A 27937-nucleotide genomic window follows, 5' to 3' on the forward strand; every position below is an offset into this window, starting at 1 on the left:
GGACTTTAGGGTGTATTCTTTTTTTTTTTAACGCACTTCCTTGCTCGTTTCGAGCCCTTTGAGTGGCTTCCGAAGCTTGGGTGTCATAAATCCAAACTCCGGGTTCTTGTAAACTATTAAACATCGTTCGCTTTTTGTGTGTTGTGCGTATCTTCCAAGTGGATCGGAGTCATCGAGAACAGACATCCGGATACGTAACACTTTCTTTCCTGCCGTCATGATGGAAATGATTGCTCAGTTGGTGATGTTTGAGTAGTTATTGGTTGGGGGGAGACAAAAGAGTTGGAGAGAAGCTCTAAAGCTGACTCCAACTCCATCGTCTTTCGTCCAAGACGAGCCGGTCATGAAGAACAAATGATGCCCAGTATTCCGCATTCGAAGATCTGTAACGATCCAATTTGCTTCCAGCAATAAAATAGTGAATTACTTTCCTATTGCAATGCAACCCCCGGGTGGTACGTGCGATCATAAATGGCAAACCTCCCGGAGCATGTGGGTCCGAAGTTCATATGTCTTTCCCCGATCAAATTTCGCCAAGACAGATGATTCTCGCCAGCTAGCCACAGATACACAAATCAAATAAAGAATTTCATTCGCCCACTGCTCCGTGCCGCTCCACCGCTCGTCTCCAACGGACCTGTCCGCTTCGATTCTGGACGTGTTGAAATAAAGCACAGGAAAAACCAAAAAAAAAAAAAATGGTAAAAAATGGAAGACGAACGACGGTGCCGAACGACCTGGACACATACACATTCTTGCTCACATAAACGGACACAAGGCAACGGGGGCACAGGGATGCTGGGAAATCCCAATGTTATCTGCTTCATTTGGGTTTCGGCACGATTCTCGAATTTTATGTGTATACCGTCGTCTTCACGCTTCGCCGGCATTAAAGTGCCCCTCCGAGAATGAATGCTTGCATTCGGTGCATCTTGACATTCTTTGCATACATTACCAAATCTCTCTCACACACACACACACACACCCACGCTCGCTATCTCTTTCCTCTTTATATACATATCCTTTTCCCCGTCTTCGCATTTTTCGCTCCGTGTGGACCACGTGAAACGTGACTCATCTTTTGTCGACCGGCGCGTCCGGAAGGATCACACGATCCGGTGGGTGGAAACGAAGAAGCATTACGTGTTGGAGAAGGTGGATGCAGGTTTTGGAGAGAAATTTATGGCCACTACCAGCCAGCTTTTTATCTGATTTATCATTTCCCGGTCCCGGTGTGTGGAATACTTAGTGACCGGATGGAATTGGGTGCGAAAGTGTGTCCAGGTTTTATGGAACAGCTGAGATGTCCGAGATTGCAAAACTTGAATATTTTGAATATTGAAATTCTTGTAAGAAAACTTCCAACCGCGACATGAAATGCGGAAAATACTAATATTGTGCCGAATTTCTGATAGTGGTCAATGAGTTACACTGAGTACGAACTTGATAACAGCGTCTAGGATAACATTGAAATTCCAATTTCTAGAACTCTTCTTGAATTCGCATACCTGCTTAACATACTTCTCCAGATACATCTCCATATCACGAACCTTCCTGAAGGTCAGCAACAAAAATTGTTTACCTCAGAGTGGCCTGTAACGCATCCAGGGAGTTTCTGATGTACGTGGAAAATCCCACCTTTTTGACCGGCAATAAAATTTGGGCAAAAGGTAGTTCCACGGTGGGTAGTAGGTAAAGTTTCTCACCCACCGGGAATGGGAATGTTTGTTATGACACGTTGGTGGGTTTTGAAAATGGCACGATCTCACGTCTAATCGGCACGCCATCGATATACAGCAGGACAGTGAGGGGAACGTGACATCGGTATGTTCCTTCGGTAAGGGACTCGCACACTGTTCTCACGGCATGGCAAAAACAATTACCTACCGGATGGAGGTAACGCTCAAAGCTCAAAGGACAACGCATATCCGGTGGCGGTCTGCCGGTGATGGGTTTGCCATAATAGTTAAGTGGTAAATTGCAAACTAACTGTTACAGAAGGTTGTGATTTTATGTGGTATCTGTCATTCCCACGTAGTGTGTCACAGTGTACCGGAGTTCAAAGACTATTTCAGGAGTTCTGGAGAAGAGTTTTTTGAAATTTAAAGTTTTTAGCTTCCAGCTGTAACTGACATTAAAATGACTTCCAAGTCAGAAGGGTTTTTGGATGAAGAGTATTGTCCTGGAGCACACTTACTTTATTCGATTGTGGTAATGTAACCTCGTTTACTAGTAAAATGTCTTGACCCATGTAACGTATATCAGGTGTAGGTTGGGTTCAGAATTCCAGACGACACGAGGTTGTACAAACAGGTATTCTGCCTGTCTACCAGCCGGAAGACACGATAATACAGTACGCATCGACTATAAGCGATCTCTGGTTGCGGAAAACGGAAACCCCTTGATGAAAGTATGCGTCAGTCACGTATCGTTTGTTTGATTGATTGCTTGCTGAGCGATAGACATGGTCATGTTTTTTTTGTTTTATTCGCGGATCAATGTTCAACATGTCCAACTGGTGGACCGGGTGGAGATATCAGCGTGAAAGATAATTCTATCATTCTGCACACAGATGTGGCTTTCTGGAGGCATAAACGTATGTTTCATCTATGGACAACATACGGTGCTCAGGGAGAGTTTTGTATTAGCAAACTATCTTTCGGGAACTCGATAAACATGGAACATTCATCTGGATATATTTGTGTTTTTGTCCAGCATTTCTCCCCCTCCGGAGATCTTCGCACCGACGTCTGGTTCGTTTCCGTTTGTTTACTTCAGATTCCGATTTGTTTGCTGCACACTACACTGCCGGAAGCTCGAAACCTCTCACTGGCCTTTCGGGCATTTCGGTCTAAGTGGATCGTTTATAGTGGGGGAGGGAAGGGAGGAGGGGATGGAAAACACAGTACCAGTGATCAGATACCAGCAGCTGAGGTACCAGTGGAGGAGAAGGAAACAACAACTGGTGCCGGGTAGGAATAGGTCACGAGCCAACCGATGGTGATGGTGAAGCACCCAAAAAAAAACACACAAATGCGCCTGCCACTGACGGGGTTTTTAAGGGCTTAAGAGCAGGGAAATTTTCTACCCACGAGGGGGGATGGATTTTCGGCTTTTTTGGTGGGATACTCATTCGCTTATCCATGCTTTAGAGACCGGGGGAAAAAAGAATAAAATAACCCGGGAAATCTAAGATAAAATTAGATCCGCTTGTGGGCCGCACCCGCGCGCCCCACGCCCCAAAACGACGGTGGCGTCACCCATTATCATTCTCATTAAAGTGCCACGACTGTTGGGAGTGCCGTGTGGTTGTGTTTGTATTTCTTTGTTGTTTGGTTGTTTCTACCCTTCCCCCATACGGGTTGACATGACGTGACGATCGGCCCTACTGCCTGATGGGCACGTTTTATCCCTAAATACACCATCCCGGAGGCTGTTGTTTGTTCTTCCACTATCTCGCCTTGCGGTAAGAATATGTTCCGCGGTTTTTTTTCTTCTTTATTTATTTTGACAGTTATTAGTTTAGTGTTTATCTTCCCTTCCTTCATACCCCGGCATTGGAGGGTTTAGGGACCATTTTCCGATAATCAGCATTAATGATACGTTCGGAAATAATTCTTCGGTTAGCAGTAATAAAGTGAAATGTAAATAAATCTCCAAAAGAAAATAAGAGATCACAGAATAGATGCGAGTGGTGGGCGTCGCGGTAAATGGTATTGCGCTTTTAACCGCAGCCGTTCATTCGGTAACTCACGGCAGAGCGGGTAAACGCACTGCTTATCAACTCGTCCGCTTCAAGGTAAAACCTCGATTAGACTGAGTTTTCTCGTGTCTCTCTCACTCTCGGATATTGTAGAACCCAATTCATCATGAATTGCCCCGGATTAAAATGTTAAGCCTTTGCCAATCAATTACAAAGCGTTTCAAGAAGAGGCTTAAGTTGTTTTAATAAGAAAAAAGATGTAAACAAACAGTCCACAATGGTTGTAATTCAAGGGGGATGAACGCCCTTTTGATTGCGCGGTGCCCTATTCTTCCGGTGGGTGGATGAATATTGAAAATTGGGCGGTGAAAAAAAAGCAAAAAGCGCGCGTGTGATTTATAACCATGTTTAGCAGAATTTTCTTATCGAACAAAGCAGTGAAAAGTGTGGGTAATGATATATCGCTAAGATAAACATACACTCACAGGTTCGAAACGTCAATTATTCGGGCAACTGCGGACTGTAAAATTCGAAACTATTCTACTAGCTGTCATTTTTTTAACAGATCGGTCCTGGATAATCGAAGTTCTACTGTATTGATAAATTTAATCTTGCATCCTGGATTTTTCTCAAAATTAAGCAAACAAAATTCGGTCGAGCAATGTTTGCTTAATAGAAAACAAAACGCACATCTGCAACTGGTCTCTTGCACACACCTTCGTACGGTACTGCACGGTCCAAGCAATCCAGAGCGGGAGCCAATGTTTTGTTTTATTTATGTTTTTTTTTTATTACTTTTTTCGCCTCGTTGTTTCTGCTTCGAACGACAGCCATTTAATCGCGTCAGCAAGCAAGCAGCAGCAGGCAGCAACCTTTTTGTTTGGTGAAGCGATAAACGGATAGCACTCGCTTTAGTTTACCCTTTTCCTTCCATCACATTCAGATTTTGGATCGCTTGTTTCCCTAATTTCCATCGGGAGATCGTTTGGTGAGTTGTTGTACTTTAGCTAACAAAGTTGGATTGGACGGTAAAGGAAGTGAAAAGGACAATAAACACAAATAAAACTACTGCATTTGAAAATTATTTAATATTTATTCTCGCTTGCGCGCGTTCTTTGGCGGTTGTTTTTGTTTGTCCGGTTAATGAGTGTGGTTTGGAGGGAAAAACACAAGATGGTCTCCTACGGTGTGTTTAATTTTCTTTCATGTGTGACTAGAGTCGTAAATCCGTGACAGGGTTTGTTATTGATTTGACTTGAAGAATTCCGCCCGGAGGAGTCATCTTCGGCTCGGAAGTGCTATAGACAGTAATGATAATAAACCGCACCGGAGCAACCGTTAAGCAGCTGTCAAGGGAACGGGCGACCTCTAGAGGTACAGCCAAAGGGAGTACAGGTTTGCGGGAATTGGAGTGCAATCCTATTTCCCCAAGGTGCGCTTGCACCCGTTCCAGTATCGAGGGGCGAAAAAAACGGTTGAGTAATTTGTCACTCCACGGGCCCAACACGTGTAACACGTGTCTGGATCATATTTATCGCATCCTTACGCACTAAAGGCTCTGGTCTCCTCCCCAAAGCACAAGTTGACGGTCAAGTTGAAGATAAATGCTCGATTTAGCCAAAAAGAAATCATTTAGACGAGAGCTCTCCAAGGTTTTTCGGCGACTCGCTGCGGGAATTAAGCGATCGGCTTGCGGTTCACAATCTCAGCTGTTCTCACCAGTTACGTTTGCCGGTGTTGGTGTGGAGCGAATGAAAAAAAGAATCATCTACACTCTTCACCGAAATTCGATAGGCCGTACGGCTTGCTGCCCTCTGATGCGCGTGATGTTGTCAAGAATACCTTCATCCAATACAGAACCGGCGCGCACCGATCGGTTCCGTAGAGGTTATTCGATATTTTAACGTTCGGAGTTGTGGCCTTATTTGTGCCCTATTATTTCACCTCCAAAAAAAAAAAGAAAAACGGGCGTGAATTCTATTGTGGCGAGAGAAGTCTTACGGCTGAGAAAGTGATTCGGGTTCGCCTTATTCTGAAGGCAGGAATCTGGGTATGTTTTGTTATATTTTTTAGCTCAAAATGATTGTCTTACAGCGTAAAACAATCCGATTGTAGCGCACACCGGTAGTGACAATGCGCTCTATTTTGTGCAGTGCTTGTATTTGAATCGTTTCGAACGATTGAATGGAGATGCACATGCACCAGGGAAGCCCCTGGCGGGATTTGGTCCACGTACTTTATGCGCTTCTTCTTGCGTCCTTTTATGTTTCTGCCTCTCGCGATGGTGGAGTGTGGTGTCCGGTTCCAATTTTCGGTGGCTGCTTCCCAGGAAACGGATGAGGAACATAAAACTACCCAACAACTGCTATTATTATGGATGGATATCGCTGTTCGGATTGTAATCTTCCACTCGGGAGCGGTTCTTTTTTTGAAGAAGAAAAGAAGTTTGCATTTTTATGACACCCACTTAAACTTCCTGCCGCGATTGGGGGTATACGTGTGTGCTTTAGAATATCTTCGACCCCCCGCATGCTCCCTAAAGTGTTGGGCGCCAACGGTACAGACCATGCTTGATTAATTTAGACAAATTTAGGAAGCTGTTTTCGACTGGTGGTACCGCCAAACAACAACAGAAAACGGAACAGAGGAAACGGAAAGAAAGACGAAACCCCTCTCTCCGATACGCTATCGTTGGGAAGGGAAACATAATTAAGAGCCAAGACCACCTTGATCGAGAGCGAACACTCGGGTGCTTCTGGTGCTGCTCGTTGTCGCTCGTCGGAGACTGGACACACACGATGGCAATGTTATTAATGGTTGCTTCCACTATAATTACCAGCTGCAAACCGAAACCTCAGGAAACGATACTGTATGTTTCACACCAACGAATGGACATTGAGCTATCAACCAGCCAGAAATTCCCGCTCCCGCTGACCTTGCGGTATGATGCCTTAGTTCAAAGAAATTGCTGCTACTACAGCGGAACTTAGCGAATACTGTTGAATCATTGGGTGTGTGCCTGTTCTAGACCAGCTATTTTACTGGTAGAAGGGGTGATTTTGTTGATAAGGTTCATTTGCCAACGATGTGCGATTTTTGTGGAAAGTCTTTGGCCTCTTATCGTCGGATGTAATTATTTAGATAGTATATTTCATAAACCCCACAAATGTCATATGTTTTGGTGTCTAGTAATTACGGTACGATGTTGGAGATTATCTCCATGAATCTACTGCTGCACGAACTGGAATTGTATGACGAATTCTTACGCGTCAAACGAGTCCATCATCATCGCTCAGTGCAGTGGCGTATGTCAGACAAGCAGAAGAACATGATGATTTAATGATCGTTTAAAAACTGTAATGGCGTCGGGGATTCTCTCAATCTGGGATTTAGAAGTTACTTCATTTCATGGAATGCTACATAGCTTCTCCATCGAACTCTATGGCTTTATTCTAACTGCATTTCTGTACATCGAATAGTTTACTTAGTTACTGTCGTGGTCTTGGCTTGCTGTAGGAGTTCTCTAAACCGCTCAGTAATCCCGGGTTTTTTGGCGGACGCATCAACGCCATCACTCCATCTTATTTTGGGCCTATACGGGCTGGGTCGTTCGGTGTCATTCTCATGACGTGACCAGCCCCCGCCGGGTCCTGGTAAGTGCTCTTTCTGAGCATCGTCTTCTTGAACACCGGTTAAGAAGGTTTCGTGAGTTTTGGACAATGTCCATGTCTCAGAGACGTATGTGAGTTCTGCAACTATATAAGTTCTGCATAGTTCCAGCTTAGTCCCAGCTGTCTAGAACTTTTAGCATTCTGAAAATCTTCTCACTTCTCATGCATTTTTGTCTAAGTACGTTATTTGTCTAGACGTCCATGACGGAGTACGGATAGGGCTCGGTTTACTTCACTTTAATTGATGATTGTATAAGCACCCATACCTAAATATATCGAACCCCAGATTGAAATGCACCTAAAAATATCTCCTCCCAAAATGGGATAATTAGTTTTCAGCCCCTGTCCTCTGTGCTAACGGACAGGGAAGGAAAGGTACGTATCCATATACCACAGCTGTTCATGAGATGTTTGGATAAGTTGTCGCAGTTTATCTCCCACATTCCTTCCGTTGCTCTCTGATCGATTACATTGACTTCGTCGCATTGGGCTAGAAATGTAATTCCTTGGAAAATTGACGTCAAGCGGATGATAGCGCTATTAGATGCGGTCCCTTTATAAGGTGATTGGAATGTTTATCACAGCTAAAACACAAATACAATTTCATGACTTTTGACGCCCATCAGTGCAGTGCGTAAGAGGGGTGCGTGAGTTTAATGATGAAATAGCAAAAATTTCACCCACACGTTGAAAAATTCCAGGTGTCGCCAGTAACTATCCATCGCCAGATTAAGATTGTTACTGCGGGTTGATTTATATTTCATGTTGAGAAATGGTTGAAGAGGTGAATATTTGCAGTTATCCTTAATCGAACGATAAGCGCATTGCTCGTGTGCGAAACGATAACAAAATGGTTGCGATTAGAATTGCGGAGTTCGAAGCCACTTGGAATGTATAAAAGCTTGCGTATTGGGCGTTTCGGAACTCACATTCGATTAAGAGTGCCGACTGCGTTTGCTAACGTATTGCGGCAGCTTCAAAGTACGTGCAGAATTTGTGTGGTGGGGTCTTTGTGCGTGTTCCAAGTTCCAAGACTTACCGGTGAATATATGAATAGGTGTATCAGTGAGTGGGAGAAACTGCATCAGTACGAAAATAAACTCCAAGGACATTGAAGTTTGAGGATGACACCGACGGTTGGTGACAGTTGGCAGCAGTTGGTTGTGGTGCTGTTGGTAGTGGCTGGTTGTTGTGTTGGTGCACCTGCCGATGGTTTGTCGGTGCTCGCTGACAACTCGCTGTGTCCAGAGCCGCGTTGCGTCACTTTCGAGGAAATCAACACCCTGTGGACGATACCGGATCCGAACTTTTTCCAACAGTGTCGTCCAGATGTGACTGGTGGCTGGTCGTTGCAGTTGATGCCCTGTGCACCTGCAACGCTGTTCAGCTTTAGACGTCAGGTATGCGTGCATATTGAGCACTGGGAAGGGTGCGGCGAGTCAACACTTCCAACTACACCCGGAGAAACAGAGCCTACACCCGGAGAAACAGAGCCTACACCCGGAGAAACAGAACCTACACCCGGAGAAACAGATCCTACACCCGGAGAAACAGACCCACCAACTACGGATTCTTCGGATGTACCACCTGATGGTGCTGATCCATGTGGTGAACCTCTGTGCGATACCTATGAACACATCAACACCCTTTGGACGCATCCATCGTCCAACTACTTCTACCAGTGTCGCCCGATCAATGGAGCCTGGGCACCGATTGAGATGCCGTGCGCACCGGCAACATTGTTTAGCTTCCGTCAGCAGGTATGCGTACTGCCGGAATACTGGAACCCACCGAACTGTGCTGTGTAGTCACGAGCCAAGCGAACAATTCGTTTGGTGAATCAACAAAAATAAAACGGCACAACATTTATCGCAACTACTTTAACCTGTTTTTAATACCGTCTCTTCCTGCTTGGGAAGCGCACAAAATCCCCCGATCGATCATTGTTTCGGGTTCGGGAACACCTCACATCCGACTTCCTGCTCGCTTTTTTTTGGTTGTTGTTGTTGCGAATAGTGCTACCACGCACTTAGTACATGTGTCACTTGCCTTTCCCCCTTTGTTGTTTCCACGCAGGAATTTGTGCCTTAGCTGAAGCAACACGTCACACCGCAGGAATCTAGAAAATGGTGAGCTGGCACGAAAATGGCCGTGTGTGGGGGGGGAGATGGGAACTGATATAAACCCCTATCGCAAACTGACCCTTGGAATTGGCGTTCGAAATCACATCAAACGCGAACGGTAAATCTGACCCGAGCTGAAGCTTCCTCTGACAGAAGATGGTGTCCGTGTATGTGTGTGTGTGTGTGAGAGAGAGAAAGAGATATCTAACGAGCACAAAAACACCAGGCGCAACAGTCAAGCGTGACAGTTGAAGTATGATATATTGAGGCAGGTTGATTGTAACCGACCGACATGCGACATCCTTAGTCGCAGATAACATGGATGGGCTTTCTGGCGTTTCGCGTTTGCTGATAGGTGCGGGTAAGAAGGTATCGGGTGTTGATTAATCGCGGGGTGTTGGAAATTGGGAAGAAGCGCCTATAAAAGTAACATACACCGGTTGAGTCGTCGAACACTTCGCATCGTAACACGCTGTCTGTTTCCTGGGTAAGGAACAGTCGAACAGTCGAACCTGCAATCAAATATACAGTGCGGTGTGAAGGTCCATAGTATCTGTCACGAACAGTCTTTGAAGAGTTGAAGTAGAGCGTGTCTAGGTGACAAGTCGTTTGGGTTTTTTTTTTGGTATTTGGGTATTGTCCAGTGTGTTGTGTGCTTGTGCGTCTGAACGATACCACCCCGGAATGGCCTCGAGCGGAGGCAGCTGTAGTGTAGTGTGGCAGCTGGGCATACTGCTGCTGGTGGTCGGATGGTGCGCTAGTGAACCTCAACCAGCCTCGGCAAACCTCTGTCAACCGCGCTGCTGGAGTAGTGAACGGGACGAACGTTCACGTTGGCCGGCAAGCGCTAGCATCAATCAGTACTGGGAATGTCTAGTCGACGGCGGTGAATGGTATGCACGGCTGCGACTGTGTCCGCACGCCGGGATGTTCGATGCGGCTCTTCAGCAATGTGCCGCATCGTCCGAAAACCGGCAGCCCGGTTGCGGTCGTCGCTATCCACCGACCGTTGGGCAGCAGTTGGCCGATGGTAACGAGCTGTGTCCGGACCCGAGCTGTGCCACGCAGGCGCTCATCGAAACACTCTGGGGCTATCCGGATCCGGCCTATTTTCTGCAGTGTCGCCCAGTGCCCGACGGTAGCTGGCAGCTGCAGCTGATGCCATGCGCACCGGGCACCTGGTTCCATTTCGTGCATCAGGTGTGCGTTATCCCGGAGCTGTGGGAGGCATGCGACGGCACTGAGGGTGGTGATGATGTTGGGGAGGTAACGACACCGGAGATCACTACACCAGAGATCACCACACCGGAGATCACCACACCGGAGCTAACGACACCGGAGATCACCACACCGGAGTTAACGACACCCGAGATTACGACGGTGTTCCCGCCGGGTACGGATGATGATATGGTGATACCGAGCGACCCTTGCAGTGGTCCACGATGCGTTACCTTCCAGGAAATCAACACCCTGTGGGTACATCCGACGCCCTCCATGTTCTACCAGTGCCGGCCATTAATGGGTGGCTGGTCACCGTTGGCCATGCCATGCGCACCGGGCACGCTGTTCAGCTACACCCATCAGGTGTGCGTTCACGCACACGACTGGGTTGATCTGTGCGGTTCCGCCCCGCCGGTAGATCCACCGGTAGATCCACCCACGGTGGCACCTCCGGTAGATCCACCCACAGTGGCACCACCGGTAACGACCATCGAGCCGGGACAGCCGCCAACCATCATCGATTGTCTCGTGCCGAACTGTGTGCTGCTGCAGGACGAGGTGATCCGACTACCGTCGATGGATGGGCCGCAGTACTTCTACCGCTGCATCTTCCTGCTCCAGGCAGTGTGGATCCCGTTCCAGGACGTGTGTCCGGCTGGGATGTACTTTAGCTTCGTGAGCCAAGGATGTGTCGATCCGTCCCAGTGGATCGACCTGTGCCCATCCGATCCGATCGTGACGACGCAGATGACGACCGTGCCACCAACACCGACGGCGGTACCGCCCCCGATGCCGCTACCGGTCGTGTGCGGGTCGCCCCGCTGCATTACACCATCCGACCGGAGCATTCTGTGGCCGAGCACGGTCGCGGACATGTACTATCGGTGCGAGTGGATCGAACGGTTCTTCCAGTACGTTCCGATGCCCGTACGGTGCGAGAATTTCTTCTTTTTCGACTTCCAGCAGCAGGCGTGCGTTAACCCACTGGACTGGGTGGACATCTGTCCGATCTTCCCGACGCTACCGCCGCCGACCTGTCCGGACTGTTGCCCCACCTGTCCGCCGGTGTCCGATCCGCCGAACGATCCGCAACTGCCGCTGCCGATCATCTGTGGTGCGCCCCGGTGCGTTACCGAGCTGGAGCGCAACTTCCTGTGGCCTGCGCTGAACCCGGACGAGTACTACCGATGTGTGGACACCGGCGAGGGTTGGGTGCAGGCGACCCTGCAACAGTGCGCGAACGGTCAACTGTTCCAGACCTTCGCCCAGCAGTGTGTGCCGGCGGGCGAGTACGATAACAGCGTGTGTCCGATCTATCCAGCGCCACCGGTATCGCCACCAACCGAACAGCCCGATCCCGATACGTGCCTGGAGGGCTTCAATCCACAGCCGATCTTGCCCATCATTTGCGATGTGGTGCGTTGCGGTACGGCCCTGGAACGCTCGGTATTGTGGCCGATGAACGATCCGGCGCGCTACCTCACCTGTCAGCTGGTGGAAGAAACCGGCGAGTACGTGTCGGCGGTGAACGAGTGCACGGCCGGTGAGAGTTTTGACTTTTTCGCCCAGTGTTGTCGGGCGGCGCCGCAGATAAACGTGTGCCCGATTTATCCACCGTTGAACACACCGCCGCCACCACCACCCGATCAGCCCGTCTGCCTGACGGATGCGTTCGATCCGAGCGAGCTCATCCCGATCGAGTGTGATGTGCCGCGGTGCCTTGACGACCTGTCCCGCAATACCCTGTGGCCGTCGGCCAACCCCCAAAACTACTACCGCTGCGTTGAATGGACGGCCGGGCTGTTCGAACCGATCATGCAGGTGTGCGAATCGTCGACCACCTTCAACTTCTTCCTGCAGTGCTGCACGGTCGAGCAGCAACCGTTGGACGTGTGCGGACTATTGCTGGACGCGCTACCCGATCCGAGTACGCTTCCGCTGCCGATCGAGTGTGATCGGCCGCGTTGCGGTACGGACCTCGAGCGCAACTTTATATGGCCCGCAGCTGACCCGAAGCTGCTGTACCTGTGCGAGCCGGATGCACCGGTCGCCGGTAGCAGTGAGATGACGTTCACTGCCCGCGTCTACACCTGCGCCGAGGGCAAGGCCTTCCATGCGTGGCGTCAGGACTGTGTGCCGATGAGCGAATGCCGTCTGAATGTGTGTCCGTTCTTCAACGGGACGAGCGTGACCAACACTACTACCACCACGGCAACGACACCGGGCATCGGTGTTGGGCCGATTCTAACACCACCGAACGTTGGCTAGGGGTGCGTGTACTATCGTAGTAAAAGCTTTCGCCTTAGTGCAGTAGGTAGTTTCGCTTCGCACCCTCCCCGGTTACCACTAACCGCTCCTTTCGCCCCCTTCTCCACCATTCCGCTTGTCACAATCATATGCAGTAGCGACACACGTTTTTATCAGGTGTCAGGGAAAAGGCACAAATTGGACGGCAGCGTGTGCCATGTCAATTAATCGTACCAGTGTACCGTACGAAGGAAAAGGGAAATAAAAAGTAATGTGACATCCAAGATATCAGTGTCTGGTGTATTTTGTTTTCTTCACAGGGTGGATTAGTCAGTCTGTCAGCGGATAGCAATCAATCTTGTTATTTTGTATTTTTTTCCCCTGTTGGTGTTCCGAGCGGTGCAGAAATGTTGAAAGATAGCAAGCTGTGGGAGAGAGGGTTTGGATACAATTTAAAAGGTCCATCATCGTCAGAGGCCTGCGCTTTCGATAGATGACAACGCGCGTCTTACATTGACGTCCGTAACCGGCTCACCTCTCCTCTCTGCCGGTAATTTAAATGCTTACCTCTGATGAGGAACCCTTTTTTTGTGTCTAATGAGAGTTGCAATACCTAAATGTGTAAGTTCCGGTACGGAGTTGAGCTTTGGCGTGAGTGTACCGCTTATCGGGGCCACCCAATCAACGGACCAATTATCAGAGACACCCGAAGTGACAGCGACCGATAAGATATCTGCCCAACTTCCCCCTGATAATGACCTGGGGGTTGTAAAAGTGCTCCCCAATTATATTTTGCTACTATTTTTGGATTTGCGATTAGCAGATTAGCGATGGGAGTGTTTCATTTTTTTTTTTCGGAACGAAACGGAAATTCCCATCACTATCACAGATTATGTACCCGTTCGAAACGTTAATCTTTGATAAACGCGCGATGCATGACGAATATTTCCGCTGCATTCGGACGATAATAATGAAGTCTATTAACAGTGCATACATTTAGGGGCAATAATGTGCGCCATAAAGTATGCAATGCAGTGTAGAAAGAATGCGGAAACGACTTTCTACGAAGGCTAATCGACCTTTTAGTGTGTGTTAATAATTATTAATTTGAATTGATAGAAATTAATATATTTTAGCTTACCATTAGCACTTTTTTCGACATTTGATTGATATTCAAATTGATTAAATCGTTGAGCGCTGTGTTCACGACGACGGGACGCCGTCAGTGTTGTGTCTATGTGATATTTCATGTTTCCCACGATCCGATCACGGAGTTCGGAGTGACATTTAACACGACATGTGGCTGTCATCGATACAAGACGAGCCTGTCCGTCGCAGCCGTCGCGGTTCGTAGACCGGCGAAGCTATAAAAGCACCCACCAGCACCACAGTGCCGTACAGCACGGTGCGCCCCGATGGGTGGATAGGGATCGTGGCGGGTGTAAAACGCATCTACGCACTGCAATGTACCGCTCGTGTGCTTTAGTGGCGCTGTACCTTTTGGTTGGATTAGCGGTGGGTGGCCGCGCGATACGGGCGGACGGTGGCGACGGTACGGCAAACCCGCGCTGGACCGTGCGGCCGATGAACGTGAACTGTCCGCAACCGGCCTGCACCACGGCGAAGGATCTCAACACACTGTGGGCCTCGCCGGACGCGACCCAGTTCATACGGTGCCGGCCAGCCCCGACCGGTTACTGGATGATCGAGCTGCAGCTCTGCGCACCCGGGACGCTGTTCCAGTTCTCCCGACAGGCGTGCGTGGCCACAAGGAGCTGGTCGTCCTGCTGAAAGGGCTGCCTTGGAGAGGGAGATGTGTTGAACGAGCTCGACTAGTGTGAAGCGAGAGCGGTAGAATAAATTGTACGGGTACATAGAAATTAGCCCGTGGTGTGTTGCATTGCCTAGGTTCGGAAGGTCGGAGGAGAAACCCTCCCGGGGTGTGTTTGTGATAGGTGGCGTAATCGATTGAAGAATAGAATGTTTGATCGTTGTTTCACAGTTTGCTGTTGTTTGAACTTGCTTTATTTCCAAACCCCGAACACTACCGGTTCACTGGTTACGTGCGCGCAGTGTGCTTTGGATCCTCCTTACTGGTCCGGTCGGGTAAGTGGAGCACATACCGGTTCCCACTCCCAGTCGTCCCAGTCGACGCAGTCGAGCTGCGTCGGATGGAACGCCTGATCCTGGCAGGAGCGCAAGATCGCGCGCTCGTTCAACTTCGTACACTCCCAGTAGCGCGTCGGATCGTAGTTGTGGCGCCAGAAGCCTTGGTCGATTTCTTCCTTCGTTTTGCAGCCGGGCTCACCGTTGCTGTTGTCCCGTATGCACCGGGATGCCACCGTGGCACCCAGCATCACACACAGCAGCATCAACGCTAGCAGTAGCACTATTTGGTTGGGCGACGGTGAAGAACATGTATTACTGATCGCGCTCTGTGCACACACCGGGTTCGGCTTTTGGGGAGCACTGCGGGGGGGCGCCGGGATGTTCACTATTCAGACACAGACCACGCTAGCAGGTGTACTTACCTTTCATCTTGCAGCTGGAACGGAATATCGTAGGACAGATCGGTGCGAAAGGGAGTTTTATACCCTTTCGCGGGTGACTTCATAACGTCCTCACCAGTGAAACACCACTGTTACCACTGTTATCTCTCATGGGCATTGGAAAGATACAATCGCCCCCCTGATATCGATGCTGTGCCCTGGGAAAGCACTCAGCACAACAGGCGATACAATTAACTTAAGTACAGCAATTGTTTACCACCACAAAAATTCCTACGTTGGGAACGAACTGTCCAATGACGAACCGTTGGCTCTTTGCGAATTCGCGAATGATCTTTATGGGTTAACGTACGTCATCTCAGAAAGCCTATATTTACAGCGCCTCTTTTAAAATACAAGGTGATCTTAAGAATTTCAAACATAACATCTACTTTCGAAAGACTTCACTCTATACCTTAGTCAGTCTATGAGTCATTGTTCTAAAATTTCTTCTTTGTCGTTTTGTTGCTCTACCATCTCGAGGATTCTAAGGTCTCTCAGGTCTCTGAATGTATTTCAGTGACGTATTTTACCTATTCTAGGTTAGTCAGTCCTGCGTGCGGAGGGAGTACTTTGCAAATAGGTTATGGTATAGGTCCTGTCATGTCTGACTAACTGGATCACCTACGCAACTGGGTCTCAAGCATAAACGAGGTGTTCATAACTTACTAGAAGAGCTATCGCAGAGTTCACGATCAAGTAAAGTTGATCTGCTTAGCGAAGTCAAGTGATCTAAGTACAGCATGTCGCGTATCGGCACAGCAAAGAGGTACCTTCAGATGACGTGATTGATCTTCCACTGTTCGCCATTGTGTTATTTTTTAAGTCTATGACATCATTGATTAAGATTCTGTGAGGCTCTTCATTCTTCTTTCAAACTTTTCAGTCAAGAGACTGGAAGCTCATGCGGGCCGCAGTTTGGAGACTCCTGGTCTAAAGGATCTATGTAGGCATTCTCTCTTCTTGACAAAAAGACCTACTAACTTCATGCCTGCCATTTCTGGCTTACTAGATATATAGTCGCCGGATGTCAATCCTTGCTACAGGGGATTGGTTCGGTCCGTCCGTGTGAAGACCGGCACCGCTATCATCATCATTGCTGCTACTCAAACTCTCTCTCTCTTCTCGTCCGCATTATACATCCTTTCACATTAGATTAAGAACTCTCAATGATTCTCAGTGGCTCTCAACTTGTTATCTTACTTTATTTATTTCCTGCAGCCAACCACCTGTTTCGAGTTCATCAACAAGCAGTCACCAACTGTGTGTGGTTTGGTTGGTCGCAATGCGACTACAAAAGATGACAGCGTGCCGACAACAACAAGTCCAACTCCAGATCATTCTACCACCCTTCCAACCAAGGTGCCCAGCGTGGCCACCACGGAACAGATAGGAACAAACGTTCAACCCGAAGGTGCAGGTTTGGGTGCGTTCGGTAAGTGTTGTCAGTTACCTGCATAGCACCGTTTCCCCCGTTTATCACACTGTATATCTTATATACCACCTACAGGTATCGTCATGATATGCTTGACCGTGGTCACCGCCCTGAGTGTCGGTACGCTGTACATCGTGCGTCGACATCCGGAACGGTGCCATCAGCTGCACTCGTTGCTGCTGTGCCGTGGTTCGACCTTGGTGATAAACGATTTTCCCAGCACGACGTATTCGCGCGTGAGTAACAGCCTGCGGTCACCAACGAAATGTCTGGACAACGATTTGATTTGCGCTTTGTCTTGCAGGTGGACAACAGTGAATCGTCTAGCCTGCTGCTGAATCCATCGAACGTGCTGTCTGACAGTGATGATGATATGTTGATATAAGCGAGACGATCACAACAGCCTAAACCTCATCCGAGGATCGCTGAATGTACTTATGGGGGTTTTGGTTTTGTTGCACCGGAAAGCTAAAAGCGAAACCGTTTTGTACTGTAAAATGTTCCTTTTGAAACCAAATGCGAAGTGTGTGAAACCCTTATTTCTGGAAGCAGGATGTGATAAGACGTACTAACCAGCGGCTAGTGTATGTTACGACCAGTATATTTAGCCAACAAGCAGAAGATTCCCAAACACTAGTGGAAATGATTTAATGATGACGCCTCCTACTAAGCACCTTGTCGTCCTAGTGCAATTGCTGTGAAGCTACTGTGATGGTGTATGAAAAAGCAACATGGAGGAGCAAGAGTAGTGGCGTGTTTAGCTAGTAAGAAGTTTGTATATGGGAGTGCGCGTGTGCGCACGCGTTTTTTTCATGTATGTGTATAGTAGGCCAGAGAGATAAATATGTGGCCGATGCGCTAGGATCAAATAAAACAGATGCACTGTACATTACTACGCCGCTCGCGATGCGTCGAGAAGAGGGAAGAAGTGTCCCGGGAAAGAAAGAGGGCGCTAGGCCGTGTGAATGCCGCCGACTCTCTGGCCGCTATCACTGACACTGGCCCCTAAACCTATAAAGATAGGGCGCGGGTTGAGTTTGAACGATATATACGAACTAATCAGTCACACGCATCAGGTAGATTACCGTGCGCGGTGTTCTTTCATGGTCATCCGCGGAGTTGTTGTTTTTGGTTGATTACCATTGAACCCACTGATAGCTTCATCGATAGCGGGTTAACGATGGTATTTTGCTGTGCGTGCTTAAATCCTGCGGCCCATTCGAGTGGCTGACACTGAAAGGGAAAGCAATGGAGAAGCTGTTTGCATTTGTGCTGCTGGTTTGTGGTGCGTGTGTTAGCGTCGGCGGGTCGGACAGTGTAGCGGGCCGACACTATCCGGTCGACTGTGTCGTACCGAGCTGCGCTACCGAGGCGGACCGTTCGACCGTATGGCCGTTCGAGGATCCGAACTTTTTCGTGCGCTGTGAACCGACGGGCGCACCGTGGGAGCTGGTGCGCCACCCGTGCACCGGTCGCCGGTTGTTCCATTTCGCACGCCAGACGTGTACCGTGCCGGGCGATTGGGAAGAACCGTGCGCAGATTTGCCGAGCCTGGAACCGCTGGAACCGTGTGCGGAGGTGCGCTGTGACAGTGCGGCCGATCTGCGCCGTTTGTGGCCGGTTGAGGAACCGTCCACGTTTTGGCAGTGTATTCCCCAGGCGACCGGTGGTATAATGCCGGTGTTGCACGACTGTCCGCATGGGTTGCTGTTTAGTGTGCGCTATCAGGCGTGTATTACGGCGCACCGGTGGCAACGGGAGTGTAGCTTCGATGGTGAGAACACACCGGGACCAACGGGCGGTGATACGGATCCAACCACGACGGAGGTGCCAGCTACGACAACCGTCACGCAGCCACCAGCAACGACTACCACCGAGCCCAGTTGGACACTGTGCCAGCCACCGGTCTGCGAGCCGGAAGATCCAATCCTTTACCCACATGCCATCCCGGCCTACTACTGGCAGTGTGTACCGCTGCCGACCGGGTTCTGGGAGCCCCTGATGAGACCGTGCGCTGCATCTACCTTCTTCCATTACGGTCTGCAGCAGTGCGTCTTTCCTGCCGATTGGGTTAACTTCTGTCCCGTCTAGCTGTGTGCTGCAACGAAAAGAAACCCAAGGAACCGAAGGAGAAGGAGGGATCGCTTTACACGTCAAGATAACAGATGCCATTTCGCGGAAAAGCAACGGAAAACAAGATAGAGACCTTTCGAAACGATAAGAAACATATAACGACCGGTGGGGAATTGGTTTCCGGCAATTGATCGATATATTTCGGTGCGTGTGCGTGTGTATCTGCACACAAAAGAAGGTATCGTTCCTGTCTGCTTGTGGTCGAGTGATACCTTCAAAAGCTGTTCAATAAATAATGAAGCGCACCAACGACGCAGTTCACATCTATCAAACTTTTCCAGAGCGGCGGTACACCCGTCACGCGGCCTTGCCCTGTCGCAGAAGTCCCTTAAAACTGCCCAAGGTCGAGCGACGTCGTATCAAATCGATCAAACCTGACCGAGCGTAAAACAATCAAAATGGAGTTCTTCCAATTTTGCGTGTCTAATACACTTCTTGAGTGTGTCTCTCTTTCCGGACCATAGTTAAATGCTAAAAAGAGTGATAAAAAAGCGTTTGTTATCAAAAATGTTGAAGATCAAATGAAAACCTTTAAAAGTTTTCGAGAACAAATTATGTAAGTCCTTATTTCGCACCGCATATTCAAGGTTTAAAGACAGTTAGATTATTTCCGTTGGTGGTTGACCGCTATCTGTAACATTTTGGGGATGGGTTTCATCTATTTTGAACAAAAATATTGCTCTCCGAAGCACGATGGAAGGTGATAACTACACTAGTTGCATGTCTTAATGATGAATTTCCTTGAAAGCAGACTTATCTCTTAGTAAAACGTGCCAAAATTAATACAGAAGTACTGAAAAGCCATCTCTAATACAGCAACTATCAATATTCCAATCAACCTAGGTGCCCGACTTGAAATGGTTCGAACCCTCAATGTTACGTCAACTGCAAGAAGTATTTTATCTCTTTTTTTTACAAGTTATTAATGTATTTAGTTAGTTGCTTAATTACACTTACTCTTTATATCAGCAAAACTTTCCCGTCAAACAATGGCTAATCTCCCCGATCCATCTGTCTCCAATTCCCTAAATCTAACCTATTTGTCCTGACCGTCACCGTGCGAACCGTGGTCCTGGTAGTTCTCGATTATAAGCGATTTGTGTCGCCGCAGCGTTACGGACAGATTCTCCGTACGGGGCGTTACCGATAGGATCTCAACCCGCGACACGATCAAATGGTCCGGATTGGATGGACTCGGTCCGCGCACCACATCGATCTCGTCCTCCACCTCCAGCTGGGCGCTCTTCTTCATCAACCGCTTCCCGTTCACCCGTATCTTGCTGTCGTAGAACAGTGTTTCCACCTTGTTTCGTGCAATGCCGAGTCCGGCTTTTAGCAGCAGATCCGCCCGCAACGAGTTCACCGTGACACGAACCGTATGGGTGTGTTTGTCCCGCAGCAGCTCCTCGTACTCGTCTACACCGTCCTCCTGCCCCTCGTCCTCGTCCTCCTCCACAGTGCGGGCCGACTGTTTGCCAGATTTCTTCGATTTACCGCGCACCGGCTGCTGCTGGTTGTGTAATGCTGATAGTTGAGGCGCCAGCAATGTTGACGGTGGGCGCCCGCTGTACAGTTGATTGTGGTGTGGAATCCGCGGGACCGCGCTGGAACGAAGCGCACACAAACCGCCACGAACGTTTGCAAACGTGTTGCATTTAAATGTAAATGGTATTTGGCGTAAAATGAACGACATTCTGCTCACGGAACGCTGTATGTTTACGGCTTGTTTTGTTTTGATTTCGAGCTGACAACCGCTGTCAGATCGGTGGCGTGAAGGTTCGAATATTACCCGCTAGAGGGCACTGTCAGCACAAAAAGCAACCCCTTGAAAGCTGCATATTGAGAGCTTCCTGTTTCAAGGGCTTTGCAACCCCCGTTACGAAGCGTTACACGGGGGTTGATTTGAATTTTGAAATATTAACAGGCAAATTTGAAGTTTTACGTACTTCTTATTGAATAGAATAGGCAATAGGTTCCTTCACCACATGCTAAGGAAGTAATAACAGTACAGGAAAACGTCAATCGTTACATTACCTCCGATAACCACGTAGCAAGGCGACGTTTCATACCCAACGTTAGATTGGTGGAGCAAACGTCCATCGCTTTCTGGTGGAAAACAGGTGACACCTGTGGATGGAACGCGTAAACGTGTCCCAAATAACCGAACGAAAACATCTGCACGAGCCTCAACATTGGCAGACGGTGTAATTGTCGTAGCAAAGTCGCGGCAATGCTTGCCTGCGGATTGGTGACATTCAGCGTCCTATTGCCACAGTACTCCCAGCCCATCTCGATGGCTTTCGTCAGCCCAAGCGTATAGATTTGATAGGTGGGGTAGAGACAGTAAGGAACGCCAGCTAAAAACCCAGCTACTGCCGCATGTGCCACCTCTTCCCGGGAGTTCCAACGGCCCAACAGACAACAAACCGCACGGAAGATACCGACATAGCACGCTAGAAACATGCCCAGCTTTAGATTGCAGGCCGTGAGAAATTCCTGCCCGAATATGGCTAGCGGGTTTTGTGCGAGCAGGTTAGATTTGCGTAGTACGGCACGTCCTGCTTCGAGGATGATGCCTACCATGCCGTACTTAAGCATGCCATCGGTCAGATACTGCCAGCATCTACCGGCATGACTGCAAACGCAGCCGGTCGGTTTACTGGCAAGTGGAGCGTCCTGGAGCACGGGATTTACGATCCAAAACTGTTTGACGATTCCACTTCGCAGGCAGGTGAGAATAATGGAGCTGAACGCCATAAAGGTAAGAGTGGCAAGAGTCGTTGACCGCCGAGCGTACTGGATGGCAGGAGAGGTACTTTTACGGACAGCTGCCTCGAGGCTCTGGAATGAGTGTTTGTCGTTAGTTTGTTGGAGCTCGCTTGGATATGACTAATCGACTACCATGTTGAAGAAGGTGATCGCTTGTAGACGCAGTAGTTGCTTGGGTAAGGGTGGTCCAATTGCAACACCAAGTAAGCAGGGCCAGAACATCACACACCAGTAGTTGAGGCGCCCAAATAAATTGCTGTCGAGTAGTTACGGAGATTTTTAGAACTTTTTCCGCTAGTTGGCGTTGCTCTCAGTTATCACTCACTGTAGTACGCATTGCGCTGATAGTGACAGGGCCGCCTGTACGTAGGTGCAGATAGAAATGTACACATACTGCAGCGTGTGCTCGACCAAATACCGCACCGTAACATCGTTCAGTTTCACCAGCGGCGGTAGCTGACGACAAGAGAAGAACAGTCAGAACAATAACAAGTAGCACCTGGGACCGGGCAAACGATAGAGAATCGCGTACCACCAGCAGCGGAATGTATAGCTTGAAGCTACCCGGCATTATAGTGCGCCAGAAGTGTACATTGTACCGCAGGCAGCTGGCGAACCGTGGATGCCAAAGGTCGCGGCAGGTCCGGCCGGCCGCAACACGATCGAACAGCTTACTTGACGACACCATACCGCTCACTGAGGCGGTGTACAGTTTTTTCGGGTGTCTTGGCGTTGAAACGCGGGCACTAGAAAAAAAAACCCCACCAATACAGAGGCGCCAACCTATTTATTTGGCACCGTGTGTCACAATACCAAGAAGAAGCAGTATGAAGTTGAAGTCCCAAAATATTAATCGTGCTGAGTGTTGATGAGGTGCTTTTGGACTGTTTGGCTCACTGGCGGGCGGTGCTCCAGGAATGTTCGAGCATCCACGAGACGAGCCGGCGCTTGAGGCGCTCCACACGGAAGTCGGAACAGTAGTTCACGCACTTCGAGTTGAACGGTGGTGAGAGATGGGAATGGAAGACAAGCGCGTGGTACATATAGCCGATCGATACCATATGTACAATCCGCAGGAAGGGTACGCGCTGCAGTAACAGCAACCAGCCGGGCTTCTCTTTGGCTGTGTTGAGATGATGCTCCCAGGACATCTGTGAAGATGTCAGACCAATATCAGGAGATGTCGAGAGATCTTGGGAATGTGGAGTAACTTCTTACCTCCAGAAATTTCGTGAAACCAAGCGTGAATATCTGATACCTCGGGTAGATCAAATAGCTGATCCCGCTAAGCAGTCCGGCTATTCGGGCATGTCCGGGACGTTCCTGACCGGTGTAATGCGCTAACCAGCAACTGATACCCCGGAAGCTACCAACGTAAGCCGCTAGAAAGCAGGGCAGTGCTAAACCGATAGCCTGTCGCACTATTTGAGGAACTCGTGACGGCTCCCTGTACATCAGCAAACCCTTGGATAGTACCGCACGGGCAGCTTCAATAGTAAACCCAACCAGTGCGTACTTCCAGATGCCCTGCAGAATGGAATGCTCCGATAAGATTGATTGAAATGCTGCACTCGGGCCGGTACATCACTTACATCAAGCACGTACGATCGGCAGGAGGCATCATGCAGGCAGGTATTTTCCATTTTCTCCTGCTTGGATGTTACCGGATACATGATCCAGAATTGGCTGACAGTGTCCGCCCGCAACACGTCCATAATTCTGGCACTGAACAGCATAAAGCAAACGGTTGCCCAAAGTTTCGATTGGCGCAAGTGCTGCAGACACCGCAGATTGCTCTTCCTGATCATCACCTCCAGCATCATGTTGAAGTAGGTAATGCCCTGGAGACGTAGATGCACCTTCGGTAGCTTTGGCACCAGTGCCGCACTAAGGAAACCTGGCACACCCATCAGACAGTAGTAGTGCAGCTTGCCGAATAGTTTACTGTATGCGAGCAGAAGAATTGTTTAATGTCGTTGCTGATAGAAGCAGAAGCAAAAAATCCCTACTAGAGTAGACACTGTAGCGTCAGTCCACTGATTGCTTCGATGTACGTTTTGAACGAAATCGACGCGTAGCCCAGGATGTGATTTCTCCAGTATTCTGCGGTGTAGCCACCTCCTTTCACCAGCGGCGGGATCTGATTCGATGTGGAAAGAATGCTTGAGGTTTCTTGATGGTTGATTGCTTGCAGACGGTTGGTTGAGTTTGCTTACCACCAGCAGTCCCAGATAGAGCTTGTAGCTACCAGGCAGCAATGTTTTAGTAACACCCAGGAACGATTGCCAGCAGGTTGCGTACTCCGGATGGCACAGATCACGACAGGAACGGCCTGCCGTCACTTGATAGAAGCACTTGCTTAGCTCGGACATTCTATGTTACTTGCGCTCACTGCACACGCGTCGTATACCATCGGCTTGGCACGTAGAAATGGCTGTCGGTGTCGCTTCGTAAATGATACGCCGGTTAGAAATTATGCACGAAAGGTCACTGACATGGAGTCGTTCTAGGTGGAACTCATGCGGTCGGAAACCCGAGAGAAATGGCTTTGATTCACAACTTGACACACAGATGCCGCTAGTAGGCCTCATATTACATTTAAAAAAAAAACAGCTTATGAAAGAAATTCTTTGGTTAGCAAAATCAAATAAAAAAGTCCCTCATTAGAACAATGCTCAGACAAACAAGACTATCTTCACATACACATCAAGCTTTAAACCATTGCAGTAACATTAAAACTTAATAAGAGTACCGCGTTAAGTAGTGTAAATAAGAACAATAATGGCAGCATCCCATGCGTCTGAAGGCTTCTCAATGTGAGGCCAAGTAGCAGGCAGCGAAATTCTCGGACGCGGTGCGAGAGCTGGGAAGGACAATGGAGAGTCACGCTAGCTAGACATTGGAAGTGAGTTGCAATATGTATAGTGACACTCACGCATAGTTGGAGCAGATGTCGATAAATTTGAGGGCAAACTTGGACATCGCCCACGGGTAGTAGGCGCGCGAGTAGGTAACATAGCACATCGAAACGATCCACACGAGCGATGAGAAGGAGACTCGATCAACGCGCTGTACCAGCGCCATCTTTGCGTACTTCTCCATCAAGAAGTTCCAGTGTGTCTGGGGAGAATAAAATAAACAGCTTCACAAGGGCACACTGAAGATCTGTTGTAGAAAGCCTACCTGCGTTAAGGCGCATACGGCAAGGTTGAAGATGTTGTAGCTCGGACATACGTAGTACCAGCAGCCACTTGCGAAACCGGCAAGCGTGTTATCGTACTCCTTCACCTGCTGACGTCGCCTCGCAAGCAGACACGTCACCAGCTGCAAAACAAATCGAAAGTCAAATCAGAATGCTAAGTTTATGCACCGATGCGTCTTGCGCAATCTGATCGGGTTTAGGTTATGGGCAGTTGCACTTGAACCTGATTAGAGAATGTGGAGCAAGGCCTCAGTACAGTACGTCTAGATGGGGTGACTCTTTACTGCACTCACCCGAAAAGTTCCGTTGTAGAGCGTGAGGAAGAGTATCAGCCTGTAGCGTAGGTTCAGTAGAGAGCGCAGCCTTTCGGAGGGTGTCTGATGTAGCTGCCCGACGGTGACAATCAATCGTCGGGCTAGCTCCAGTATCGCACCAAAGGTAAAGTACGTTCGCATACCGCTCAGTACGTACCGTGTGCAGGTACCTTCCTGATGGTAGCAAACACGCTCACACGCCGTCCCATTGCGCTTCTCCTGCGTCTGCTGATGGTACATTCGCTTGAGTGGCTGTATGAACCAAAACTCCGTCCGATGTCGAGTTTTGCGTGCGTACCGTGCAATTCCCGCACTGAGCAGCATGAAGCAGACGGTACCGATGACTCGGGACTCGCGCATCCACTCGACAAGTTTGCCCTCGCGCGATTTTATCCAGCACTCGAGGTTCTGTTTGCGGAGTTTTGTGGGAATGTGGCATCAAATTAGACGTCCGGAGTTGAGGAATTCCAAAAACAACAGCCTCGGGGATAATGTAGCACTTACCGCGACAAAGATGGCCTTGGCGTGGGTCGTCTGTACGTACGCCGGCATAAGAAACATGGCGCACGACCCGAGCAGGGGCGCCAGCGAAACGGAGAAGTTGTCGTGTATGCGACCGGTAGTACGCATGATCAGACAAAACATGCCGGTCCAGCAGTTGGCCACGCAGAGCGCGTTCAGCATCATCGCACCGAACTCACGGGAGGTTTGCTGCAGGATGGCAAGCGATACTGCGCGTCGGTTGTAGATGAGTAGCAGCAGCCGCAGCAACGAGATCGGCAGGAAGAAGTGTACGTTGGAGTGTGCGGTACCGAACAGGTTGCTCCATGCGAACCGTCCACAGTCGACACCGGGATGGAGAATCTCCCGACAGCTAACGCCCGCAATCACCTGCTCGAAGTACTTGCTCAGCGCAGACATTCTGGAGGTTTCGTCCGCAAACGGTCGGTGTGATGTCGCTTTGCGCACTGGTCGACTCGCAACGGCCGACGATCTGCTAGCCCCATCTTCACCGGCCCTCGACGACCGGACTGGACAACACACGTGCAAACGTGTACTCTCCCACCCCACAGCAACACCGTCAACAACTTCGCCCAGCAATAAGCAATGTCTCGGCGCACCAATTCGGCTTCACCCAACCTACACCTTAGCATTAATTAGCTGCCGAACTATTGCGTGTGCGCACGGCGGATTGTCATCGGTGAGCTTTTGGATTAGTGTACCGTTCTGTGTGCGCCGTACGCTCTATCTCTCCCTTACTCTTTCCACCGTGGCCATATTGTTTGCGATGAAATTGGTAGAAAATGGCGAGAAGGGGAGGTAAAGGAGCCAAAGTAGAAACAAAAAATGGAGGCACACTCGAGCAGCTAAACACTTACGTATAAATGCATGGTAATGGTAGAAAATCGGTACCCCGCGTTACCCTGCGCACCCATGTACAGTGCCCTCCATTTTGTACAAATTCTCTTCCCTCGTTGTACCGAGCGAGGTCATACGGAACACTCGCGCACACATGCGTCGCAGCCAGCGCAAATTGTCTCAAATTTTGCGATTTGTTACGATCGCAGTGGAGGATAAGACCAGCGTTACTTCCCCAGACAGAGTACGGCTGTTTCAAAGCTTTACAAATAGGGGGTAAGATGACTTCGGTCAAGATAATAGTGACAAAGCCCGGGAAATGTTTTCTTTTTTATTCGCATGACAAATGCGACTAACTTGTTTATTGCTCTTATCTACTTAGCTTTGACAGTTAATTTTTAAATTACCCTTTGCATTGCATAACACTAGAGGTCTTGTTTGGGCAACATTAGCGTTTTATAGCAAAGTTTGTGGATGGCGCGTTTAATGACATGTGACCTTGTGAGAGCTTTACTACTAGCGTCCAGTACATCAACAAAAAAAACGTGACGCTCAAGAACAACTCCTTCAGTTTGAACACAAACGTAGATGCTTCTACCAATCGATCAGCTTACTGTACCGTCACATCCAAAACGAGAACTCGCGTGAAATAGCAAAAACAGAGGTTCTGCGACAAGCAATAGGAAGAATAAAAAATGTTGGGCTTCAACAATACTTTATAACCTTCGCCTTCTGTACACTGCTGACGTTGCAGTGCGTCATCCACGCGGACGATATAATATTTACCATTGCCTACAAGCAGTTAGACCAGTCAGTTTTTGTTTGTTTGCTGCAGTAGAGCGGTGCGCTCGTAAAGTTTTTTTTCTGGTGAATTGAGGTAAGCCTTAAAAAACAAAAACGAAACGACCAAGACAACCCCAAACATAAAAAAAACCCATTCCAGGTCATGTTGGTAGTACACACGAGCACGAACTGTTCGCCACGCATAGCCGAATGTTGTTCAGATAAAGTGTCACTTTACGGTATATCGACAGAGGATGCAGAAGCCCCGAAGTCTTTCGGGTAACGGCCAATATGTAATGAACACTCAATCATGTCGGCAGGATGGCTGGATTACGGGTGGTGCTACTGTGTCCAGTGCCCGTTCGCGTTAGAGCGCATGTAAATCTTCCCATCTGCCAAAGTCACGATAACTCAACGCCTGGCTTGGGATG

The 27937-nt window shown here is 49.0% G+C and overlaps 7 protein-coding genes across 7 annotated transcripts; 2 read left to right on the forward strand and 5 right to left on the reverse strand.

The window, feature by feature from the left end:
* Positions 1-8498: 8498 nt before the first annotated feature.
* On the forward strand, positions 8499-9182 carry LOC128306497 (uncharacterized). Its single transcript, XM_053044029.1, has one exon. The coding sequence runs from the start codon at positions 8499-8501 to the stop codon at positions 9180-9182; it is 684 nt and encodes a 227-aa protein (XP_052899989.1).
* Positions 9183-14429: 5247 nt separating this feature from the next.
* On the forward strand, positions 14430-14756 carry LOC128307186 (uncharacterized). Its single transcript, XM_053044923.1, has one exon. It carries the CDS (start codon positions 14430-14432, stop codon positions 14754-14756), a length of 327 nt encoding a protein of 108 aa, XP_052900883.1.
* A 287-nt stretch (positions 14757-15043) lies between these two features.
* LOC128306502 (uncharacterized) lies at positions 15044-15947 on the reverse strand. Its single transcript, XM_053044033.1, has 3 exons — positions 15927-15947; positions 15497-15560; positions 15044-15354 (listed from the first exon to the last, which is right to left on the reverse strand). Exons 1-3 carry the CDS (start codon positions 15945-15947, stop codon positions 15056-15058), a joined length of 384 nt encoding a protein of 127 aa, XP_052899993.1. The 3' UTR covers positions 15044-15055.
* Positions 15948-19632: 3685 nt separating this feature from the next.
* LOC128307185 (mitochondrial transcription rescue factor 1) lies at positions 19633-20802 on the reverse strand. Its single transcript, XM_053044922.1, has one exon. It carries the CDS (start codon positions 20770-20772, stop codon positions 20116-20118), a length of 657 nt encoding a protein of 218 aa, XP_052900882.1. The 5' UTR covers positions 20773-20802; the 3' UTR covers positions 19633-20115.
* A 302-nt stretch (positions 20803-21104) lies between these two features.
* LOC128307335 (transmembrane protein 135-like) lies at positions 21105-22536 on the reverse strand. Its single transcript, XM_053045116.1, has 4 exons — positions 22381-22536; positions 22174-22304; positions 21981-22104; positions 21105-21920 (listed from the first exon to the last, which is right to left on the reverse strand). Exons 1-4 carry the CDS (start codon positions 22534-22536, stop codon positions 21105-21107), a joined length of 1227 nt encoding a protein of 408 aa, XP_052901076.1.
* A 205-nt stretch (positions 22537-22741) lies between these two features.
* LOC128307250 (transmembrane protein 135-like) lies at positions 22742-24220 on the reverse strand. Its single transcript, XM_053045012.1, has 5 exons — positions 24065-24220; positions 23858-23988; positions 23441-23792; positions 23067-23375; positions 22742-22999 (listed from the first exon to the last, which is right to left on the reverse strand). Exons 1-5 carry the CDS (start codon positions 24218-24220, stop codon positions 22742-22744), a joined length of 1206 nt encoding a protein of 401 aa, XP_052900972.1.
* Positions 24221-24659: 439 nt separating this feature from the next.
* LOC128306506 (uncharacterized) lies at positions 24660-26285 on the reverse strand. The gene is made up of 5 exons (XM_053044038.1): positions 25869-26285; positions 25344-25772; positions 25032-25172; positions 24784-24968; positions 24660-24711 (listed from the first exon to the last, which is right to left on the reverse strand). The coding sequence occupies exons 1-5, from the start codon at positions 26283-26285 to the stop codon at positions 24660-24662; spliced, it is 1224 nt and encodes a 407-aa protein (XP_052899998.1).
* Positions 26286-27937: the final 1652 nt, after the last annotated feature.

This window comes from Anopheles moucheti, chromosome X (genome assembly GCF_943734755.1).
Source record: "Anopheles moucheti chromosome X, idAnoMoucSN_F20_07, whole genome shotgun sequence".
Classification (NCBI taxonomy): domain Eukaryota; kingdom Metazoa; phylum Arthropoda; class Insecta; order Diptera; family Culicidae; genus Anopheles; species Anopheles moucheti.

What these genes read in the sequence shown, in the direction of transcription:
- LOC128306502 (XM_053044033.1), bottom strand. Translation starts at nt 15,947, where the DNA reads ATGACTCATAGACTGACTAAG. An exon ending in TGACTCATAGACTGACTAAG is followed by an intron (nt 15,561 to 15,926) that starts GTATAGAGTGAA and finishes CACCCGCGAAAG; the next exon opens with GGTATAAAACTCCCTTTCGC. An exon ending in TTCCAGCTGCAAGATGAAAG is followed by an intron (nt 15,355 to 15,496) that starts GTAAGTACACCT and finishes CCAACCAAATAG; the next exon opens with TGCTACTGCTAGCGTTGATG.
- LOC128306497 (XM_053044029.1), top strand. Translation starts at nt 8,499, where the DNA reads ATGACACCGACGGTTGGTGACAGTTGGCAGCAGTTGGTTGTGGTGCTG.
- LOC128307335 (XM_053045116.1), bottom strand. Translation starts at nt 22,536, where the DNA reads ATGGTGTCGTCAAGTAAGCTGTTCGATCGTGTTGCGGCCGGCCGGACC. An exon ending in TCAGCGCAATGCGTACTACA is followed by an intron (nt 22,105 to 22,173) that starts GTGAGTGATAAC and finishes ACTACTCGACAG; the next exon opens with CAATTTATTTGGGCGCCTCA. An exon ending in CGATCACCTTCTTCAACATG is followed by an intron (nt 21,921 to 21,980) that starts GTAGTCGATTAG and finishes CACTCATTCCAG; the next exon opens with AGCCTCGAGGCAGCTGTCCG.
- LOC128307186 (XM_053044923.1), top strand. Translation starts at nt 14,430, where the DNA reads ATGTACCGCTCGTGTGCTTTAGTGGCGCTGTACCTTTTGGTTGGATTA.
- LOC128307250 (XM_053045012.1), bottom strand. Translation starts at nt 24,220, where the DNA reads ATGTCCGAGCTAAGCAAGTGCTTCTATCAAGTGACGGCAGGCCGTTCC. An exon ending in ACGCTACAGTGTCTACTCTA is followed by an intron (nt 23,793 to 23,857) that starts GTAGGGATTTTT and finishes GCTCGCATACAG; the next exon opens with TAAACTATTCGGCAAGCTGC. An exon ending in GCCGATCGTACGTGCTTGAT is followed by an intron (nt 23,376 to 23,440) that starts GTAAGTGATGTA and finishes TCCATTCTGCAG; the next exon opens with GGCATCTGGAAGTACGCACT.
- LOC128306506 (XM_053044038.1), bottom strand. Translation starts at nt 26,285, where the DNA reads ATGTCTGCGCTGAGCAAGTACTTCGAGCAGGTGATTGCGGGCGTTAGC. An exon ending in CCAAGGCCATCTTTGTCGCG is followed by an intron (nt 25,773 to 25,868) that starts GTAAGTGCTACA and finishes CTCCGCAAACAG; the next exon opens with AACCTCGAGTGCTGGATAAA. An exon ending in GACATCTGCTCCAACTATGC is followed by an intron (nt 24,712 to 24,783) that starts GTGAGTGTCACT and finishes TGTCCTTCCCAG; the next exon opens with CTCTCGCACCGCGTCCGAGA.
- LOC128307185 (XM_053044922.1), bottom strand. Translation starts at nt 20,772, where the DNA reads ATGTCGTTCATTTTACGCCAAATACCATTTACATTTAAATGCAACACG.